The 24052-nt window shown below is 35.2% G+C and overlaps 1 protein-coding gene and 1 pseudogene across 7 annotated transcripts in view; one reads left to right on the top strand and one right to left on the bottom strand.

Annotated features, from left to right (window-relative positions):
• ATF2 (activating transcription factor 2) overlaps nt 1–24052 on the top strand; it is an 82687-nt gene that overhangs the window by 23179 nt on the left and 35456 nt on the right. For 6 of the 7 annotated variants that reach the window (XM_047869936.1, XM_047869937.1, XM_047869934.1 and 3 more), the window contains 7 exons: nt 7092–7166; nt 9026–9095; nt 14882–14978; nt 18030–18148; nt 18293–18421; nt 22897–23075; nt 23782–23896. In XM_047869936.1, coding sequence (XP_047725892.1) covers nt 7135–7166; nt 9026–9095; nt 14882–14978; nt 18030–18148; nt 18293–18421; nt 22897–23075; nt 23782–23896 — 741 coding nt within the window. In that variant the 5' untranslated portion in view covers nt 7092–7134. The remainder of the gene's footprint in view (nt 1–7091; nt 7167–9025; nt 9096–14881; nt 14979–18029; nt 18149–18292; nt 18422–22896; nt 23076–23781; nt 23897–24052) is intronic. The other variant, XM_047869938.1, reaches the window with a different exon arrangement.
• On the bottom strand, nt 2924–3099 carry LOC125172215 (guanine nucleotide-binding protein G(I)/G(S)/G(O) subunit gamma-10-like; annotated as a pseudogene).

A 24052-nucleotide genomic window follows, 5' to 3' on the forward strand; every position in this document is an offset into this window, starting at 1 on the left:
ACTCTGCGCTGGTCTGTTCCCCAATAGCCTATCTAAGCTGCCTCTCATGAAGACACCAAAATATATGTTTTTTCTGGAGGCTTGGCTTTTATATTAATTTTAATGTTTTATTTATTTTTGAGAGAAAGACGGAGTGTGGGGGCGGGGGGCAGAGAGAGAGACAGAAACAGAATCTGAAGCAGGCTCCAGGCTCTGAGCTGTCAGCACAGAGCCCAATGTGGGGCTTGAACCCACAAACTGAGATCATGACCTGAGCCGAAGTTGGACGCTTAACCGACTGAGCCACCCAGGCACCCCATATTAATTTTAAGTTATAAGAAATGTTTGGTAGTTAATTTCTCCCATTTTCTTCTATTCATTGTTCCTGGAAGTGTTCTTTACTATTTTCTTATTGGCATCTCATATTATGTGTGATTTTATTTGATAATAGGTCTGTTGAATAATTCTGGAAGTCCTAGAAGAGTCTTTCTATACTATGTTTAAAAGATGGTTTACATAAAATTTCTAGATTGTTGGTAGGCATAGGATAGCAAAGCGTAACAGTTGATAAACATAGTATAGCAAGGCATACCAGCTGGCAGGTACAGTCTAGCATTAAAAATGTTTTTGTCGGGGCGCCTGGGTGGCGCAGTCGGTTAAGCGTCCGACTTCAGCCAGGTCACGATCTCGCGGTCCGTGAGTTCGAGCCCTGCGTCGGGCTCTGTGCTCATCGCTCAGAGCCTGAAGCCTGTTTCCGATTCTGTGTCTCCCTTTCTCTCTGCCCCTCCCCCGTTCATGCTCTGTCTCTCTCTGTCTCAAAAATAAATAAACGTTGAAAAAAAAAAAAATTAAAAAAATGTTTTTGTCCCATTTTTTACCTACCAGTAAGTCATTTCACCCTTTGGGACCTCATTTGTAGGTTAGGTAGTCAGCACTAGATCAGGAATACAATAAGGTACATGATCAGAAATCTGTGTGATAAGAAAGCCTATGATCTATAGTCAAGAGAGAATTTTGGACTAAGATTTTATTTTTTTAAGAATGGGCAATGTAAACATTTCACAGAACTACAAATAATAATTATATATATGAAAAATTATAACCTAAGTGTGTCAAAATATGCAACTTTAAAATTAGGGTTTTGTTCCAGTAATCTGACAAAAATGTTAAAAAGTAATATTCACTATTGGTATGGGTGTGAAGAAATGAGGTCTTTCTGTACACTACTGGTAAAGGAGAAATCAGTACTCTATATTGGAGGGCAGTTAACAGTGTAAATCAAGTCTTAAAAATATGCTTTCACTTTGATAGAGTAATTTTTAATTGTTTCTTTGTTTTTATTGTTTTTTAATTAAGCAGAAAGTTTATTTCCAAACTCATCAAAGATGATTACAAACACAAAGTATCCTTTTAAAAGTGTCCCAAATTAAATCAAAAGCACATCATTAAACGCTTGTGACATTAAGAATTCATTTAGGTTGTAGTATTTTCACATTATTTTTTTAAATCATTTGCAGTATTCTAAGATCACATTTAAACATTTAAAAAAATTTTTTTTAATGTTTATTTATTTTTGAGAGAGACAGAGAGAGAGGGAGACAACAGAATCCGAAGCAGGGTCCAGGCTCTGAGCTGTCAGCATGGAGCCCGAGGTGGGGCTCGAACCCATGGACGGTGAGATCATGACCTGAGCCAAAGCTGGACGCCCAACCGACTGAGCCACCCAGGCACCCCTCACATTTAAACATTTTTTAAAGACATGAAATAATGTAGTATGTTAATTTTTTTAAGTATAACTATAAAGTAGAGGAACTTAAGACAAAGATCAAATCTTCATACATGGGATAGGGTAATCATACATAATACACTATGAATCTTTCCAAACAAGTTTTCTAAGAAACTGCTCCCATGTTTAGTGTTACAAATAAAACAATCTTCTCATTTAGAAAAATCAAGACATCATTTGATTAATAAAGTCTATTCTTCCCCAGTTTTATACTTGCTTGTCTTCATTTAGAAACTGTAAATTCATGAGAAAAGAACAAGTTTTGTTATGGTATAAAAAATCTCAGGAACAACAAATTACAAATATTCAGTTTTTTAAAAGTGTATTTATTTATTTATTTTTTTTTTAATTTTTTTTTTTTTTCAACGTTTATTTATTTTTGGGACAGAGAGAGACAGAGCATGAACGGGGGAGGGGCAGAGAGAGAGGGAGACACAGAATCGGAAACAGGCTCCAGGCTCTGAGCCATCAGCCCAGAGCCCGATGCGGGGCTCGAACTCACGGACCGCGAGATCGTGACCTGGCTGAAGTCGGACGCTTAACCGACTGCGCCACCCAGGTGCCCCTTTAAAAGTGTATTTATTTTGAGAGAGAGAGAGAATAGGGGAAGAGCAGAGAGAGAGGGAGAGACAATCCCAAGCAGGTTCCACACTGTCAGCACAGAGCCTGACGCTGGGCTTGATCCCATGAACTGTGAGATAAAGACTTGCACTGATAACCCAGAGTTGGACGCTTAACCGACTAAGCCACCCAGGTGCCCCCAGTTTTTTAACAAAAATGTTTTCCTTCCCAAAACGTAAAGAAACATTCAGTAAATAAAACAAACATAATATTCCAGGTGTAGCAACACTAGTAATTCACTTAGGAAAGAGGTATATTTGGTGGTAACATTTTTTTTTTTGTCTTAAACATAAAAAACACTTTACCAAAAGAATCAGGCCATTATTGTTTAATAATGGCCTTCACCCAGTTTCCTTACCTGAGTAGAAACTCATCAATTTCTGTAGAATATTGGTTATAGGACCAGACCACAGGAAAGGTCTGAAATATCTAAAAGCCATTTGGCTGGAGAAAAGTGTTTTCTTGAGACTTAGAAGCAGTCATTTCATCACTTTGTGCTTAAATGCATTCCTCAGCGAACTTTTTTCCCCACAGCTTTTAGAATAAAGCACAGGATCTGGGCTCCTGGAAGGGATTGCTTCCAGCTGGAACACTTACCTACCAGCAGGACATCCCTGCAGGTATTCTGCATGTGGTACTGCGGGAGTTCCAGCCTCCAGCCTGAGCTGTTCAGTAGGCCGCTTCAGGGTATTCCCACTGGCCCAGGAAGACATGGTAGAAGAGGTGCTGGGCTCTTTGACATAGTAATTTAGTTTCATTTTTAGACATTGTTCCCGTGGAAATTATTACAGATACTCCACAAAGATTTGCTGCCAAAGATATTTGTTGATGATAAAAAAAATCCACTAATAGAAAATTAATTATGAATATATCCCAACCATATGATGGAATACTAGATAACAATTAAAAATTATATATAATACTTAATGATCTTACTATTTAATGATGTAGCAGAATTTAGATGATTGCAATTTAAAGAAAGTTATAACACTGTTTGTACAGTTTGTAAAGCTACATATCTCCATACATTGATAAGACTGTGGAATATGTACTCTGGAATGTTGAATAGTAGTTGTCCCTAAATACTATACTAATTTAGACAAAACTAAATCATGGTCTTTTGGGTGACTTTATTTTTTTCTTTTTGCGCTTCTGTATTTTTATGGGAGCAAATTTAAAGCTCCTTACTATATCTTAGTTTAGTAGGGGTAATTTAGTTCATATTATCAGAAAATAACAATGGCCTTCTTCTTTTGCTTTGCTTCTTTGCTTCTTTTGCTTCTTCAGACTTTTGCTTTAAAGGTTTTTCAGAATTTTGTAATACTGCTAATTTATGTAGGATATCTAATACTGGAAATTGCTCTGGCTCTGTTGTAACAAACAAAATTCAAAGTATACCAACATTCAAAGTATAGGTTGAAGGTTGAGGTTCTATGAGCACCTGGGTGGCTCAGTTGGTATGCGTCTGACTCTTCATTTTGGCACAGGTCATGATCTCACCACTCATAAGATCAAGCCCTGTGTCAGTCTCTGTGCTGACAGCACCACTGTCTGCCCCTCCCCCACTCATGCGTGCGTGCATGTGTGCGTGTCTCTCTCTCTCTCTCTCTCTCTCTCTCTCTCTCTCAAATAAACATGAAAAAAAAGGTTGGGGGTTCTAAAATAAAATGCCTTATAGCAAAGAAATAGAGAAATATATTTTAGGGCACACATACATGTTTACATGTGGAATTGACTTAGAAACCTGGAAAGAAGTCTGAGTTGCATGCTAGATTAGCTGATGTAAACTTCCTCACTATCCTGGAAGCTTCTTGAGGGCAGGTACCTATCTTAGTTCCCCACTACATCCCTAGCATCTAGCAGAGTGCCAAGCCGGAAGTGGATGCTCAAGTATTTGTTGATTGAAAGAAGAAAAGAGGAAACTCCAATGGTATGGGATCTTGAGGGCAAGGAAGATAAAGGACTGTTAGAGTTAAGAGTGAAATTAGAGAAACCAAAGAACTTCTTTTAAATTTTGCTTACAATCCTCTTGTGTCTTCTTTGTGACAGTAATTCTCTTACCAGTGTAGTTTTGGATGTTTGCCAGAGAGCTGTGTGGTATATTAACAATTCTCTATCTGTAGTCATTGAAGTCCCCACAATTTATAGTGAACAAAGCCTCCTTTCCCTATGAACGTATTTCCAACCTTGCTGTAAAAGGGAGATAAGGCTAGATTTAGAGGCTTGAGATTCAGTTTAAGGCAGAGATAGTTTTTAAACCTCCCAGAGCAAATATCATCATTTATGTCTCAAGGTGCTTCATCTGTTGTATTTACAGCTACCTCAGCGAGGTTTTAGAAAATAGTAATAAGGAATGGGAATTTTTATTGTTTGGCTAGGAAGTAGGCTGATATGTAGGTAAGGAACTTCTTTTGTAGAGGAAGGGGGCAGTTGTAATGGTGCAGGAGTGGAAGAGATGAGAGAGAAGGGTAGCACAGGCTAATTCTCTCAGAAAGCCTTTCTAGAACTGTCAGGTTTGTCCCTGCACTCCCTGTATATTGTCATAGTATTTTAACTCTTGTTCTTATCAAAGGAATTGAGATTATATTTCTGTATTCCTTTCTTCTGCTAGACTGAAAGTTTCTCAAGCACAGAGACTTTTTTCAGCTTTGTGTCTTGGCATGTATTTGGTGTTTAAATGTTTCTTGAACTTAACTGAATTTAAATATTGCTTTGATTTTTCATGGCAATATAACTGCATTTTCTTACTAGTTTTAGAAGAGTTTGTTAAGGTAGACAAAACTTACTTGTTCACATCATATGACTATTCATTCCTTAATATTTAATGAGTAAATGCTATTGTGAGATAGGCACTGTTTTAGGTAGTTAAGCCAGATAAGTTCCTTGCCCTCATTAAGGTCACATTCTACTGGTAGTAAGAGAAGCAGAACTTTTACAGATTTCCTTTAGATTATTCTGGTGTTCTTTTCCCTCTTCTCACAGACAGCATGGTAGAGTTGGATGTGAATAGAGGAATAGAACCCTACCAGATACAAGTTTTGCCTGGAAACCAGGGAAAAAACTGTCTTCCTACCCTCCTATACCAGATCACCCTTGACCCCAAGACTCAGAACGGTGGCTATTTACACATTTCCCCACAGGAATTATCCAGTTTTTCTGAGCAAGACATTCTTGCTACCACATTTATAAGCAAAATTAGAAAAAAAAATTTTCTTTGTGCATCACTGGCTTATTTGGATAAGTATATAGTCACTTTGGGGGGTGCCTGGATGGCTCAGTCTGTTAAGCTTCCTACTCTTGATCTCAGGTCATGATCTTGTGGTTCGTTAGATCGAGCCCTGCATCGGGCTCTGTGCGGACAGTGCAGAGCCTGCTTGAGATTCCCTCCCTCCCTTCCTCCCTCCCTCTCTCTCTCTGTCTCTGTCTTTCTGCCCCTCTCCCACTCAAGCGTGCGCGCACACACATGCGCACTCTGTCTCAAAGTAAACTTGAAAAAAAGCATATACTTTGTTCACCACTGGATGGGGTTTTAGTAATTCTAAGATGAAGTATTAGCAGAGTTTGGGTTTTTGTTTTAAGTTTTGTTTTGTTTTTTATGTTTATTTATTTTTGAGAGAGAGACAGAGAGTGAGCTGGGGAGGGCAGAGAGAGAGGGAGACACAAAATCCAAAGCAGGCTCCAGGCTCTGACCTGTCTGCATAGAGCCCAACTCGGGGTTCAGATTCATGAACCATGAGATAATGACCTGAGCTGAAGTCAGGTGCTTAACCAGCTGAGCCACCCAGGCGCCCCTCTTTATTTTTTTTTAAGTAATCTCCACACCGAACGTGGGACTCAGACTCACAACCCCAAATCAAAAGTCGCATGCTCTTCTGACTGAGCCAGCCAGGCTCCCCTAGCAGAGTTTTTAAAATGGGCCACTCAGGGCGCCTGGGTGGCTCCGTTGGTTGAGTATCCAACTTCGGCTCAGGTCATGATCTCACAGTTTGTGAGTTTGAGCCCCACATCGGGCTCTGTGCTGACAGCTCAGAGCCTGGAGCCTGCTTCGCATTCTGTGTCTCCCCTCTCTCTCTGCCCCTCCCCCGCTCACACTCTGTTTCTGTTCTCTCAAAAATAAATAAATGTTAAAAAAAAAATTTTTTTTTAATAAAAGAAAATGGGCCACTGACCTGGATAGTTCCAGCATGTTGTACTTGTTCTCAAACTAATATCAAATAAATAAGTTATAAAGTTGTGAAACAGAGAGATGCTTATATAGATCAACAATATTATGGGACAAAGAGATTTTGGTGAATTAGGCTGAGAACTTGATCACCTCTGACTATATTTTAAGAAGTTAAAAACTTTCCAAATAGATATTCTGAAATGCTAGATCTCCTCTTTCTCATCAGACTCCCAAAACCAGAATTTTTACTCTTTTAATAGCTTCCTTTCAACTATAGCCCTAAGAGCTGAATTAAATGTTTTTTCTCCTTTTATCCTCTGTGGTGGAGTTGGATATATAGATCCTATGTTTGAGGCATTTATATGGGTATTCATATTGTAGGAGCACTACTCTTACCTATTATAAAGATTCTTAATAGTGACAGGCTTTTGGGGGTGACAGTATTACAAAGTAATAATTATTCAAATATTTCAATATTTCAATATTATTCAAATGTTTCAAAACTATTTTTAACAGTGTGACAACTATTTTGTTTTTCAGTATCCTTGCCATGAAAAAGAGGACGTGATAAGTTGTTCAACTTATGAAATTCAAGTTACATGTGAATTCTGCCAGGTATGTATGCAGTATTTGGGGTTTTTAGCCATTTTCATATTTTAGGTTATAAAAATTTTCATAGTTATTTCTAGGTAAATATTTCAATATTTTTTTCTATTAAAAGAAAACACTTACCGGTATATCAGTTTAGCTGATACTCCTGTTGTGTTTTTAAAGTATCAAATGGAGCATTAAAATACATATAACTATGACAAACATAAACATATTTTAGGGTTTGATTTCTACAGTGTCAGATAATACTAGTCCCAGGAGATGTTACATAAAAAAGGATTTCAAATAGCAAATGAATGTGGCAAAAATGCCATATTCTAGGTGCTCCTTTAGTCATTTCACTTGAACATATTAAAGGCTTTAAAAGTCCTAAAGAAAAAAAGTCCTAAAAAAAAAAAAAAAGTCCTCCAGCATTTCCCAAATTTGTTTGATTACATACCTTGTTTCTATAGTAGCTGCTGTCATCCCTGTTGAATATGCTTTGGGAAACATTACTCTGAAGGCTTAACAAGCTAATGTTGAAAAAAGAACAATGTTACTGAATTTTTAGCTGAGTCAAACACCGTTATATGTAATTTTTAAAAAAAATTTTTAATGTTTCTTTATTTTTGAGACAGAAGGAGACAGAGCATGGGTGGGGGAGGGGCAGAGAGAGAGGGAGACACAGAATGCGAAGCAGGCTCCAGACTCTGAGCTGTCAGCACAGAGCCCGATGCGGGGCTCAAACCCACGAACCACGAGATCATGACCTGAGCCGAAGTCGGACGCTTAACCGACTGAGCCACGCAGGTGCCCCAGTTATATGTAATTTTTAGAAAGAAAGCCAAAACAATGAAAACCTACAAGTTGATAGGAGTGATTGGGAACTTTAAGTCTAAATCAAAAATAGGAAAATAATCTTGACTCAAAATATTTTTTTAGTTACTTTGTTCAAATCAGGATCCAAAAGAGGATTTACATGTAGTTAGTATTTAGGAGATTTATTAAATCTCCTTTAATTTATAACAGTTCCTGTCTACCTCCTCTCTTCTTGTGTACTCCATGATATTTATTTGTTGAAGTGACTAGGGCTTTGTCCTATAGAATTTGGCTGACTGCTTCCAGATTGTTTTCACAGGTTTTTCTACCTCCTATATTTCCTGTAGCTGGATCTAGAGATGCTCAGTTAGATTCAGGTTTGACACCCCGTTCCACCCCCTCACCCCCCCCTCCCCCCGAACACACACACACCCTGCCTCCCTGGACTACTTCCTTGTGCATAATGTCTGATTGTCCCATTCTTAGTGATGTTAAGGTTGACCTGTTTCCCATCACCTTTTTTGCTAATGGTTTCATCAGACATTGGTGACCTGGTCTAGATCCATTATTTCATTGGGGATTAAAGTGATGATTTTCTAATTGTTTCATTCATTCTTCACTTAAACTGTTGAACAGGAAAAATTTAGTCTGACAGACCCAGGTTCCTGACCTTTTCCTTTTGTAGTGTAAAATCTGCATGCTGCATGTATTTGTCTACTCATTATAAGAAAATGGAAGGGGGGGCACCTGGGTGGCTCAGTCGGTTAAGTGTCCCCGACCCTTGATTTTGGCTCATGTCATGATGACAGCAGAGACTACTTGGGATTCCCTCTCTCCTCTGCAGCTCCCTTGCTGCTCTTTCTGTCTCTCAAAAATAAAGAAACTTTAAAAAAAAAAAATTGAAGATGAAAGGGAAATAGGGCTAAAATATCAGTAAAAATGTTTAGTTCACATTGAAGTAGAAAAGGTAATAAGCTTAGTGAAAAGCATATAATACTACATTTTAAATTATTCTTTAAAAATCTGTACTGTAAAATGTTAAGTCATCTCTTAATGTTTTATTATAGGCAATACAAGGACCTGTGGAATATGAGTGATGACAAACCCTTTCTATGCACTGCCCCTGGATGTGGCCAGGTAATATATAAATTACTTTAAATCATTTTGTGCAGTCACATTTATTAAAACACTGATGACAGTTTTTGTTGTCATGAAAAGGATTCTCCTGCAATTTTTTGTAAAATTTTGGAGTTCGAATAAAAATAACCTAGAAAATTTTTGAGAAGAAATTCTTCATTTTTCTGAATAGAATATTTGAATTTTGAAATACACACTCTAATATGGGGAAAAAAAGTTAAAATTCCTGTAATGGAAAGGTGGATACCTAGATGAAATCCAGGGCTTAAAAGTATTTTCGTTTGACCATTATTGGTTAAAAATCATTGTAATTTGCTTAATTGGAAATGAAATATACATTATCTTGCTTGAAAATTATTTTACTTTACTTCTTACCTCTGACAATATCACTAATGCATTAATGTTCTTAATGTACTTAAGTCTAACATTTTCACTACAGAGCATGTGTGAAAGTATTTTCAGAAAAATCAGCATTGTTTCAAAAAATAATATTTCAGTGTTTTTAACAGGCTATTACATTATTAATCTATTGCTATTATGATAATTCTAACTTTATAGACACCAGTAAAAGGATAAATTTAATGTGTAGTCAAATTACAGAGTACTTAACGATACAAACTGTAGATCATAAATAAGCATTTGTGTTTCATTGGTTGTTATTTGTTTTCTTTAGTTGACATTTTAAATTGCATAATTTGACATACAATAAACTGCACATACTTATAATGTACAATTTCATGTTTTAACATGTATATGGTCGTAAGACCATCACCATAATTAAGATAGTGAACACACTCATCACACCAAAAGTTTCTTCATGCCCATTTGTGATCCCTCCGTTTGTTATCCCTCCTACCATTGTAAGCCACTATTCTGCCTTATATCCCTATAGATTAGTTGGCATTTTCTAGAATTTTATATAGAGTCATACAGTCTGTACTTTTATCTGGCACCTTTTGTTCCACGTAATTAATTTGCGATTTCCCATGTTATGTAATCAATAAATTCTTTTTCATTGATGAGTAATATTTCATTATTAAATGTGGACATTTGGCTTATTTCCAGTTTTCAGTTATTACAGATAAAACTGGTGTAAATATTTGTGTACAAGTCTTTTGTATGGATGAATGCTTTCTTTTCTCTTGGTTAAATGCATAGGAATGTAGTGGTGGGATCATATGATAGATATGTATTTACTTTTTTAAGAAATTGCCAAACTGTCTTCCAAAAATGGATGCACCACTTTACATTCTTACCAAGAGTGTATAAGAGGTCTGGTTGTGCCATATCTTTGCCAACATTTGGTGTTGTGTTGGTCTTCTCATTTTAGCCATTTTTATTGTATATCCTATAGTTTTAATTTGCATTTCTTTGATGAAAAGATGAGCACTTATTCGTGTGCTTGTTGGACGGTTGCCATCCTGGATACCAGTCCATTGTCAAATAGTTTCTCTACTAAGTCTGGTTGGCATCTTAATTTTCATGATAAAAGCTTTTGAACAAGTCTTTCTAATTTTAGTGAAGTCTAATGTGTTAACTTTTTCTCTTCTATGGTTGTGGCTTTCTAAGAAATCTTGTCTAAAAAATCTTTGCCTACCTTTAGGTCACAAAGGTATTCTCCTTTATTTTTCTGAAAGCTTGTTTTTTCATTCAGGTCTCTGTTTCATCTTGAACTCGTTTTTGTATATGTATATACTGGTGTGAGGTAGGAATTCAAGCTCACTTTTTTCCATGTGATTTTTCAGCATCATTTGTTGAAAAGATTTTTCTTTCTCTATTAATTTGCTTCAACTCCTTCGTTGAAAATCAAATCACTGTGTAACTGTAGGTCTGTTTCTGAGCAGTCTACTCTGTTCCTTTCATCAGTTTGTCAACTTTTATGCTAGTACCACAATATCTTAATTACTCTAGCTTTATAATAATGCTTCCATTCAGGAAAGGGAAGTTCACCAATTTAGTTCTTTCTCCTTTTGAAGATTGTTTTGGATAGTCTTTTAATTTTAGTCACTCTGGTGAGGATGTAGTTGTACCTCATTATGATCTTAATTTGCCTGATATCTGATGATGCTGAGCCAGGGTAAAGATAGGAATTACCAGGGTTGGTGCTATTTAGACAGGTTGTGCCTCTCTGATAAGGTGACATTTTAATTAAAACGTGAAAATGTGGGAGCAGACCCTGGAGGAAGAGTTTTTAAACTGAAGGAACAGCAAATATAAAGGTCCTAAGGAGGGAAAGGGTTTGGGTGTGTTTAAAAACAGAAAGGCGACTATTGTGGCTGGAGCACGTAGTGACCAACAAGGATAAATAAGGGTAAGAGATGCTGTCAAGTAGGAAAAAAGAGTCCTACTCTATAGGACTCTGTCGACTGTGATCAGGTATTTGGGCTTTATGCACAGAGTGATGAAAAGCCATTACTGAGCTAAGAGTGCAAACGGGGAGTAGACTGACAGCTGTTAGGTGAGAGATAATGGTGTCTTTGTCTACATGCTAATAGTGGAAATATAGAGAAATAGACTGATTTGACATATATTTTGGAGATATATTTGATATTCATTTTTCTATAAATTCAAGAAAGCTATAAAAACTACACTTCTCAGAATTTTTTATGACTAGTATTTCCTAGGAAATTGAAAATTCATATAAAAATTGATTTTAGAAGTACCAATTTGGTGGTGGTAATGTAGTACAAGTTATTTTTTGTCATAAGTATTGATACTGTTCCAAATTTGAAATTTAGCTTTAGTGCACTTAAATTTAAATTTTCAAATAGATTTTAAATTTCTTAAAACATATTTTGTTGATATTGTTATTTTGGAGGGAGACCAGTAGAAATCAGTGCAGAGAATACTAACTGTTCACTGTTGCTATTAAAAATGTTTTTAGGGGCGCCTGGGTGGCTCAGTCAGTTAAGCGTCCGACTTTGGCTCAGGTCATGATCTCGCAGTTTGTGAGTTCAAGCCCTACGTCAGGCTCTGTGCTGACAGCTCAGAGCCTGGAGCTCGCTGCAGATTCTCTGTCTCCTTCTCTCTCTGCCTCTTCCCCACTTGTGCTCTGTCTCGCTCTTGTCTCTCAAAAATAAATTTTAAAAAATGTAAAAAAAAAAAATTAAAAAATGTTTTTATATGCCACTATTATGTATTTCACAGAAAGAGTTGCATTCATTGCATTTGTTTTAAAGTGATGTTCCACTGAATTTGGTGAAAGAGACAAAGTGAGATAATTTAGTGAAAGATTCATTTAACATGGGAACTCTTCTATTTTATTGGTAATAGCTTTGCTTTTGGTGATGCTTTCATTGAAAATTATCTTTGGTAGAGTGTTTATACATTATAAGCTGTTTTGCAAAGGAAATTAAGATTGATTTTATTCAGTCTAAAGTGTCACTTGGAGGTATGTTAATGTGAGTATGTGTGTATAACTTTCTGATGTTGAGTAGATTTCTTCAACTAGTAAAAAAGAAAGATGAGCTAGTGGTCTGATGGTTTTATAACTTAGTTGTACCTATTTAATCTGTTAATCTATATCATGGATGTGAATGCATGTATTAAATGCAGAATGACTGACTTCTTAGGAAGTTAGTTCTGGTAAGTGTTCAAGCCTTAGAAGCACAGATTTCTCAGATATCAGAGCTTAAATTCCTTATAGAAGCAACTGGTTTACCTCCCTTCCATCTGTCAGGTTACCCTTTTTAACTTTTTAAGAGAGATGGTTATCTTATCCTACTTTTCTTGACTGCCTTTCCATTTTATTCAGCTGTATGCTCAAAGCCTTGTTGTTTAGCAAAATACTGTGTACATGTGTAACAGTTTGCATTGGGGTTGTACTCTGAATTGCCTGGGAGAAAGAAATTATGAATTCAGTGTGTTGTTATTACTAGTAGTATCATAATTTTTCTATAATACTTACTTTCAAAATAAACTTTTTAATTTGGCTCAGACAACGGTTCAAATAGATTTTGCAAAAATTTTAACTTAGCATGTAGTAGCTATTTTATAAGCATTTGTTGAAAAAATAATTTATTTCATTCATATACATAGATGTATATTCATCTATCTATAGATATATCTGTCCTTTCCTGGTGACTGCCTTTTGACAAGATGACTGTTGACATTTTTTTTAAGTTTCTAGTTAAAGGTAAATAAATTACCTCAGGTGATAGCTAAGGTTCAACTCCCCTATATCAGGTACCAGTTTCAATGTATTTTATCCATGTACATCAATAATATCTGATCAAAAATCTCTTAATAAATAGCATTTTGGTAAATTTGATCTGTAGATCATATGTGAGACTTCATAAATTCATATTTCTTGTTCTCCCCCTTTTAATATTCACATGATCCTAAATGGTTTTTAGGGTTCTTTTAACTGTTCTTTTTTACTTAGGATTAAATTTGGTGCCATTTTCACATGTTTTGTACAATTTGTGCAATTCTATATGTAGTTGCTCTTTGATTTGGATATTTGTGGTCGAACCAATCCAGGCAGGGGATAGTGGTAGAATGAGTTCCTAGGAGATAACTTCCCATGTTCTTATCTGTTAATTATGACCTCTACCAAAATGCATTTATTCACAAATTGTTTAATTATTGCCTTCATGGGAGAAATTACATTGTTAGGTTCTTTGGACATAAAGTGAATCTTGCTTTAAGGTACTTTTAGTGTGGAATGTAATACATGTATATTTAAAATTCTAATGTAAGGTAATTAAATGTGCTAGTAAATTCTACATGTATGTTCATTCTCTAAGAGCAGTTATTCAGCAGTCTATGAAAAGACAGCTACTTCTTCCTCCAAATTTGGGAGTAATTCTTATAATGATAAAGCAATAGTAAGATAGCACTTGAGTGGGAAAGAGCTGGATTATAAAACGAACTGCTTTGTTATATTGATTGCTATTTCTTCACTGAATTACAAGAAGCTTTTTTTTTAATATGGTAACATAAAGAACCTGATTTACTTCTTAATTTATTCAGGAGTAATATTTCTACAAGAGAAGGAATCCATTTTGATGGTTTAGGGGAACTGAGTTCAAATATGTATAATTTTAACATTCCCGTTTATAAGGATGTAGAACAGAGAGTTTATATCTCTTAATGTGGCATTTTATAATTATTGTCCTGAAATAAAATATAAGTGCTCCCTATTTTCAGTTATAATTGTTGCTCGATAAGGAGCATCTTCATAAAGGTTGATGTCCAGACATAATTTTATTTTAAAATGAACTAGCTTATTATATTGGTTGCTATTTCTTTGTTGGATTATAACAAAAGCATTCTTTTTTAACGTGGTAACATAAAGAATCTGATTTACTTCTTAATTTGTCTGGGAATAATATTTTTATAAGAGAATTCTCATTTTAAAAGTGGTAAGTAACCTGAAGTCTGGGTCAATACAGTGCTTTCCTCAGAAGTCATTGTACCATGGAATATATATTTCTACTATGATAAAGCAAAAAAAAAAGAAAAAAACAGTAGTGGTCTGTTTTTAGTATCCAAATGAAATTTATATGAAGTTTCTTTGCCTCAGGTTTTATGAGTTTGCCTCAGTCAAATGAGTTTTGTGACTTAGTAATACATCAGTATTGCTTATTCTTGGGTAATGGGTTTCTCTATGATTATATGAAGTCTTCTGTGTTTATCTATACTAACAATAGATTCTTTTATAGTTAACAAACTATTTCATTGTTAATGGTGGTTTTACATGTTGTGGAAATGAATTTCCTTATCATTTTACTTATTTGATCAAATTGAAAATCTTAACTATATTTTAAAACTTTTTGCCACAGCGTTTTACCAACGAGGATCATTTGGCTGTCCATAAACATAAACATGAGATGACACTGAAATTTGGTCCAGCACGTAATGACAGTGTCATTGTGGCTGGTTAGTATATGCTTTTATTAATAGCTTATATACATATTTCACCTGGAATGTGCACAATTTTTGTGTATTCTCTGTAAATAATATAGTCTGGTGATATTCCAATTCATTTACAGTAAATGTTGGCAACATGTATTTTACCCATTACATTTTCATGTTTCCTTCTGACCATTCATTTCACTTTTTTTTGTGTGGTTTTTCAAATGTAGATTTCAATGTCAGTTTTGTGGAAGTTAATTTAGAACCCCAGGAGCATTTTTATAGCATCTCCAGAATTTACATTTAATTGATAATTGAACTAATGTGATGTTTAGTCAGTGTTTCTTTTAGCTTTTTACACCTGGTTTACAATGCTGTGGGAAGATAGGAAATGATCAAGCTCCTCCTGTTGGAGAGAGATCAATTAGCTGACTTGCTCACTAGAATTTGTTTATATTTCTTTTGGGACTAAAACATCTGTGTTAGTAAAATACTCTCAATAAAGGGGCCTAAATTCAGTATTTGCTTTTCTTGTGTTTTGAGCCTATGAACATACAGCATTACATAAGCAGATGAATATCTTTCACAATATGTGAAAAGAGAAAATTCATGCGTTGTTTTATTGTCTTCTCGTGCTGTATTAGCTGCCCCTTTTTTGGTATTTATATATACACACACGTCTATGTGTATGGACACACACATAATACGCATAGTTTTACTGCACTTTCTATATTTTATAAGTATCATGATAAGAAAACAAAGTTTCATATAAAACTTAATATATTTATATAAATTTCAGACCCTTTTGTGTCATAACCACAAAGTCGTAAGTATTCAGAATCACCCCTAAATTATTCTTTTCTAAAGTTTGGGTTATACTGCTTGTAAGTCTGGAATTAACCCTGATATCTGAATATTATGAATATTTTGAAATTAATACCCAGCATAGAAATTGTCATATGCAGTGCTCTGGAGAGATAATGAGGCAGATGGTTTTTCCTGTACTTTCAGTATCATAATTTTTGTACTGAAAAAATTTGAGGTAACAAAAAGTTGGTAATTTGTCAAAAACTAGGAAAAATGAAAGAGAGAATGCTCAGTGTATCTTTAGTTTCGTAAAAGGAAGCAGAGAAGAATGAGCTATACATTTCTTTAAAATGGTATACATCAGATCTAAAGAGCTAGAACCAAAAAAAAGCAGTCAAACAAAGTAACAACAACCTGGACAGTTCACTCTCCTAGGCATGAAGGTCTTTGCTTGTCTGAAACTTCCTGCCCTAGAGCAATGTCTGGAAATTTTCAACTTAAAAATGTTTCGAGATTGGTTTCTAGAAATCTCCTGTTGCTTTACCTTTATTACAGTAGAAAAATAGAACATGTTCAAACACAGCACTTGACCATTTTTTTACTAACATATGTTGAAATAAGTAGTTTAGCATTACTGTATAATGCATGATGTGTGTGGTATATATTTGATGGTCAGTAGCCATAAGCCACTGCATATCATATTTAAACCATTGATGTTTAAACTGTGCCTGTGTTGATGTTTCTTTTCTCAGGCTTCATCATTCCAGTACTCACTAATAATGCATATGCATAAAACATGGTTATTTTTAAGCTCTTTCTCTCTCTTTAACACAAATTAGGAGCCTTCTGTTGAGGTGAGATAGACCTTTTGCATGTGAATAGAAGAGTCAGATTTATATTCAGTTTACTAATTCAGCTATGATGGACTTAAACTGATAGGAGTATTCTGAGCCCTTACTGTAATAGAATTATAGAAGTCTTTTGAGGGTTAGTGGGTACGTATGTTGTAGACTAACAGGTAAAATGATGGCAAGAGAGAGTCTCTTCAGTAATTTAGATAATACTAGTAGTGTTTGAAATAGGCTTACGTTATACATAATATGTGTGACATGTAGGTCATTTTAGTGTTAAATATATTTATATGTAGTAAGCATATCAGTACTCTAGATATATGTGGGGCAGAGATGAAGCAATAAGTAATGCCCATTCTGGGGACACAGTATTTAACAAATACATGAATTTTAATCTTACAAAATCTTAAACCAGGATTCATCCTTATACATGTATTTAATTTAGGCTAGATTCCTAATACAACCTGTAAGTTAAAATGCATAGAATGTGAATAGAATTTCAGTGTGCCACCAACTCTGGTCAGTATGAATAAATAGCCTGGAAAATTAGGAGACCAAATAGGCAGAGTCCATAAAAATACTATTTTTTATTCAACATGGACCTTAACTGGCATTTATTCTATAACCAGTATATGTGTTAATGTACATAGTATAAGTACATATTCAAGGATAGTTAAAATATTCCAAGTTGTGAGAAAATAGAGTTGACTATTCCTCTACTGCCTAGAAATTAAGGTAGAACTTTACATAAATATGTAACTCTTAAATAGCCCCTTGTTCCAAACTTGAAAAATGCAGTAAAATAGAAAATTGGCTTTAGCAGATAGTAATAAGGAAGGGGGGTTGGTTATTTTTGTTGTTGTTGTTGTTGTTTTGGTTTGTTTTTGTTTCAGGGCTCTTGTTTTAACCTTCTTTTTCTTCCTTGTAGTATTTTGATCTACCTCCTAAAAATTCTGTTTTATCTTAAGCTTGCTTTCGTAATAGATTATGAACACTAGTGGAAGGGCCAGGCTAGAGTGAAGATACATGCTTTAGTCCTAGTTTTCCCCAAACTGCATGTATTTTAAACAATCACAATTTTTTAATAATGTAAAATTTTTAAAATTCTTACTGCCTTAAACAATGATAATAGTTGATCTCTGAGTAGAAGATGCTTGTCACTCTACTCAGAGAGAAGGTCTGGACTAAGGAAGAAGAAGGACTTTTTCATACTTTTATGGTTCATAAAGTTGGAGGAAATATCTTGAACTGCAACAAAAACTTAACCAAATTTTGTTTGCTTTAAAGGAAGAGGTCTTTCCAAAGAGAATTAACAGCTGATTGAACCAGTCCTGCTAATTTGTTAATTTACTAGCTATATTTTAGGGTCCTGCATGATATTTAAATCTATGTGATTGCTTCTTGACGTTTATTTCAGATCAGACCCCAACACCAACAAGATTCTTGAAAAACTGTGAAGAAGTGGGTTTGTTTAATGAATTGGCAAGTCCATTTGAGAATGAATTCAAGAAAGCCTCAGAAGACGACATTAAAAAAGTATGTTGTTAACCATGAAATTAAAAAAAAGAGTACTTCTAACAGAACAATAATCATAGCTGACACTTCCTGCTTTCTTATTTTAGAAATGCTGATTGGCATTTTGGAATTCCTAACATTTTCTTTTAACGTTTGTATTTTTAGATGCCTCTAGATTTATCCCCTCTTGCAACACCCATTATAAGAAGCAAAATTGAGGAGCCCTCTGTTGTAGAAACAACTCACCAAGATAGTCCTTTACCTCACCCAGAATCTACTACCAGTGATGAAAAGGTTAGAAATTTGCATTTTTGGTAGAAATAGAAACTTAGTGTAAAAAAATCACCCCAAGTAAAGTTTAGTATTTGACTTACATAAAATGTTAATGTAATAAGTTGTACATAATTGAGTGTCAGGTTGTAATAGGCTTATATGTAAAAGCCTGTGAATACTCATGGAAATTTCAGGGCAAGAAGACGTCACTTTTGTAAAAAATTGGCTTTTTATTACACAGAAAAATTATAGGGGAGGACAGCAGTCATTTTAAATAAAACTTATTTTTTAAAGGCTACACAAATTTATAAAAACTTAATTTTTCTGGGTTTTGTTATTTTATTCTTTGCTACTTTTTTTTTTTTAATGTTTATTTTTGAGAGAAAGAGAGTGCAAGCGGGGGAGTTGGGGACATAGGGGGTTGGGACATAGAATCTGGAGCTGCGAGATCATGACCTGAGGTGAAGTAGGACGCTTGACCGACCAAGCCACCCAGGCGCCCCTATTCTTCACTGCTCTTACATAGTGACAGCTTTATCTTTACTACTAAAAATTGCTCGAACCAAGGTTATTTAGGCTTTTTAAGGGCTAAAGCAATACTCATTCTCAGCAGTGGGTCTTTGGTACTGCCAACTGAGGTGATGGTGATACTGTCTTAGTACAGGCCTTTTGTAGGCAATTTAGGGCTTATTCCTGGATCTTGAATACCTTGGTAATTTGGGATCCTCTGGGCTATAGTATGGGTTGAGTAACCATTATTGTGAGTATTTCTTCATTGCTTTTTTTCATAAGCACATCTAATGAACACATGGGGTGCTATGTGTGGCACAATGAAGAAGCATTGACAATGTTTCTATGTAGATTATTTTATTCTAAAACCATAAATGGATTAATGGATTACTGTCATGGCAGAGGATGACATGGCTTTGACCTTAGATGTTTTGTGGGGTGTTTTCCTCAGTTCCTAATTATAAAAGTGAGTCTCTTTATAAAAACTTTAAGAATATAGAAAAATATAAGGAAGAAAACCAAAATCTCCTCTTAGCCCATAATTGAGTGATAAGAAATACTAATATTTTGAAACATTTTTTCCTAGATATATGCATGCATTTATACAAATATACTGTGTAAGTGAATAGCTCATTAGAAGGATAAATAGATACAAAGAAAAATTCGAAGAAAGATCCTAGTTTACTTTTTAATTTAAAAAATTTATTTTTAATTTTTTTTTAAGTAAGCTGTACACCCATCATGGGGCTTGAACTCATGACCCCAAGATCAAGAGTCACATGCTCTACCAATTGAGCCAACCAGGCATCCTGATCCGAGTTTACTTTTATATCATACATTCGACATTCAACATTAATGAACATTTTCCCACATCATTAGAAAATTTCCAAAATCATAATTTTCTTCATTTTTTGAGAATTTTATTTAAATCCAAGTTAGTTAACATGTAGTGTAATAATGGTTTCAAGAGTAGAATCTTATTGATTCATCACTTACATATAACATGCAGTGTTCATCCCAACAAGTGCCTCCTTAATGCCCATCACCCATAACCCATCCCCCTACCCAGCCACCCCTCCAGCAGCCCTCAGTTTGTTCTCTGTATTTAAGAGTCTCTTATGGTTTGTCTCCCTCTCTGTTTTTATCTTATTTTTGCTTCCCTGTATTCATCTGTTTTGTTTCTTAAATTCCACATATGAGTGAAATCATATGATATTTATCTTTTTCTGACTTATTTTGCTTAGCATAATACATTCTGGTCCCATCCACATTGTTGCAAATAGCAAGATCTCATTCTTTTTGATTGCCGAGTTATATTCTATTGTATAGATATACCACATCTTCTTTATCCATTCATCAGTCAGTGGACATTTGGGCTCTTTCCATAATTTGCCTATTGTTGATAGTGCTGCTATAAACATTGGGGTGCATATGCCCCTTCAGTCAGCATTTTTGTATCCTTTGGATAAATACCTAGTAGTACAATTGCTGGGCCATTATGTAGCTCAATTTTTAATTTTTTGAGGAACCTCCATACTGTTTTCCAGAGCGGCTATACCAGTTTACATTCGCACAAAATCATAATTTTTAATGGTTGTACTTTATCATTATCTTAATGTATTTAATTATCTTGTTCTTTTTTGGACATAAAGGTTTCCACATTATCACAGTTACAGGAAATATTGTTAACTCTTTGATATGAATATCTTTTTTCCTAAAGATCGTGCCAGTCCCTTCACACTCAACGGTTTTTCCCTGTTCATTGCTGCTTCAGCTTCTTTCGGGAGTAATCCTTGCTACATTCCTCCCTCAGTCATTAGCCTCCTCCTGGGCAGGGCATAGCCATGCCAATTTGTTAAAGTCCATTCTGGGCCCTCTTCACTTTTCTTTCTAGGTGAGATCACCTAGACCATAACTTTAAAAACCATCTACATGCTGATGACTCTCAAACTTCTATCAACCAAGATATCTCCTGGATTTCCATATTCATCTGTCACTCCCGTCTTGACATTTCCTTTTCTATGACTGAAAGACATCTTAAACTTAATACATCTAAATCAGAACTCTTAATTTTTTTTTCCATAATTCTCCCTATCTCAGTAAATTTGCTCTCCATCCCATGGAGTTGCTCAAGTCAAGAATCCTTCATTTCTTCCTTTTCTTCACACCAACACCAATAGCAAATCTTATCAGACTTACTTTCTGAAATATTAATTTATCCTCTTTGATCTTCAGTGTCATCACTTTAGTCCCAAGCCATCATCTTTTACTTGGATTGTTAATAATTACTTCTAACTGGACTTTCTACTTCCATCTCCAATATTCTATAGGTAGCTTTATTTTTAATACATTATATAATCACTTTCCTGCTTAAAATCCTTCAGTGGTTAGCCATGGCATTTAAGATAACTAATAGTCCTTTCATAAGGCCTCATTGATCTGAGCTTGCCTGCCCATTCGACCTTCACTTCATGCCACTCTGGTGTATTCCCCAAATATTCTAAGTTTTTTCCTACCTTAAAGACATTACTCTTGATATCGCTTCCCTCTCCCTAGATAGAATTTTCTCTGGCTATCCTTTCAGTATCTGTTCATCCAGCACCATTTTTTGCAGAAAAGCTCACCTCACCTCACTATGTATGCTATCTAAAGTAAGCCAACCCCAACCTTCCCTCAGTTAATCTTTCATGATTTATTATGTTGTACTGTTATTTTATAACATACTACTATTTGGAATTTTCTTGTTCTACTTGTTAATTGTCTCTTTCTTCCCAGTAGCCCTTGAGGGCATGCTATAAATTCTCAAACTTGTTGAATAAATGAAGTTCCAATAGTACTAGTTGATCTTTTCTTCCTATGTAGCTAAATAAGATTTTGATAATAAGAGGCAGCGTAAAGACCAATTCTAAGAACACAGTAGACCCAATTTTTACCCTAACTAGTAAAAGGAGTTCTAGGTAAAGCTCTTAATCTCTTCCTAATCTGTAAAACTGGGGAAAAGACCATCTTTAAGGTCCTGGCTAACTCAATAAATTCTGTGTTTTTCTTTAATTTGCAAAGATTTCACTCCAGTAATTATTTTACATTCAGGATACCAACATTACTTGACCTTTTGACATTAATAAATTGTGGTAGTAAACATTTGTATTAAAATTTTTTAATCATTTCTATTACTAATTTGTATCAGTCTCTCTGGATCTGTTTCCCCTTTTTACAGTACAATGATGGAGTAGGACTAGGCAGTCTCTCATGGATTTTCAGAAATGTTCATGGAATCATAGCCAAGTTACTTAGCCTGTTTCTGGATTGATAGGAAAACAAGTAGTATGGGAAAAAAAAAAAACACCACTCTGATGTTTTTATTTTTATTATTTTTTTAGGTGTTTTTAAATTCAAATATGAACGTTATATTTGACGCTTTTTAGCTACTTCTAAAATTTTCTTTTTAATAACTTTAGCTTGTAAAATTTTAAATAACTTTGGACATTACTTTGGGGGAGGGTATTATTCTGCAGATGCTTTTAATTTTTTTTTTTTGAGACAGAGAGCATGAAGGGGGGAGGGTCAGAGAGAGGGAGACACAGAATCCGAAACAGGCTCCAGGCTCCGAGCTGTCAACACAGAGTCCGACGCGTGTAGATGCTTTTAGAAGTGTGTTATATTCTGTTCACTTTTAAGTTTCATGGATTGACTTATAATGAAAAAAAATGTTTTGTTAATGTTTATTTATTATTTGAGAGAGAGAGAGAGAGAGAGAGAGACAGAGCTTGAGAGGGGAAGGGCCAGAGAGAGAGGGAGACACAGAATCTGAAAGCACACTCCAGGCTCCGAGCTGTCAGCACAGAGCCTGCTGCAGGACTCGAACTCCCGAACCGCGAGATCATGACCTGAGCCAAAGTCAGACGCTTAACCAACTGAGCCACGCAGGCGCCCCGGATTGACTTATAATTTTAAATCCCACCCTTTTTTATTTCATCACTAAATAGGAGGTACCATTGGCACAAACTGCACAGCCCACATCAGCTATCGTTCGTCCAGCATCATTACAGGTTCCCAACGTGCTGCTTACAAGTTCTGACTCCAGTGTAATTATTCAGCAAGCAGTACCTTCACCAACCTCAAGTACTGTGATCACCCAGGCACCATCCTCCAACAGGCCAATCGTGTAAGTGATGATTTGGGCCAGTCATTGAACTGTTTATGAATCAAGTTTTTCTTGTCACAGTTTTTCCCACGACATGTAATTCAAATTGTGGCCTTAGTTTTGTGTGTGTATGTTAATCATGTTCTGCATGCTTTGATTTTTGGAAAAAGTATTTGGGTTGTCTTTTTCTCTTAGTGTTATCTAATAGATTAGAAAATAAATATCTAAAACTTAATTTTTAAAAAAAATCGCATTGAATGTGAATTTAAGGTGGTCTCTAATTTTCATGCTATTTCACACAGAATACATAAAATTACTCCAGCAGATGACATTTTTTTCAGTTCTTAAACATATGTCAAGACTTTGGTTTTTTCCCAAACATTTTAAGTAGTCTCTACACTCATCATGGGGCTCAACTTACCTGATCAGAAGTTAAATGCTGTACCAACTGAGCCAGGTGACCCTCAAGACCTTCTGATAAGAATTTTTCTCATTCAGCATATTGGAGATTGTCCTGTTTTTCTGGACCTGTTGTTTCTCCACACTGCTATATACATTATGTATTTAGAATACAACTAAAAATAATAAAATTTTGTAATTTGCTTTGCAGTGGTTAGAAAATTTATTTTTAAATGATACGATAATAGGAGTAAAAATACTCTCATATTGTTAGGAGTGGCTGATAAGGATTTCTTACATTTAATTATTCTTCTTTTGTTTTTCTTAGTCCTGTACCGGGCCCATTTCCTCTTCTGTTGCATCTTCCTAATGGACAAACCATGCCTGTTGCTATTCCCGCATCAATTACAAGTTCTAATGTGCATGTTCCAGCTGCAGTCCCGGTAAGTTTGAGGTTTAGACTCTGTAAACTGATCTAGGGCTGCTTGATTGGTTTAAGAAACTGAATCCAAAAAAATACTTACTAGGGGTTAGTAGTGTGTATTCATTCATATTTATAATGACAGCATATACCATTCAAGACAAACATAATTAATTGG

Source organism: Prionailurus viverrinus, chromosome C1 (genome assembly GCF_022837055.1).
Source record: "Prionailurus viverrinus isolate Anna chromosome C1, UM_Priviv_1.0, whole genome shotgun sequence".
NCBI lineage: Eukaryota > Metazoa > Chordata > Mammalia > Carnivora > Felidae > Prionailurus > Prionailurus viverrinus.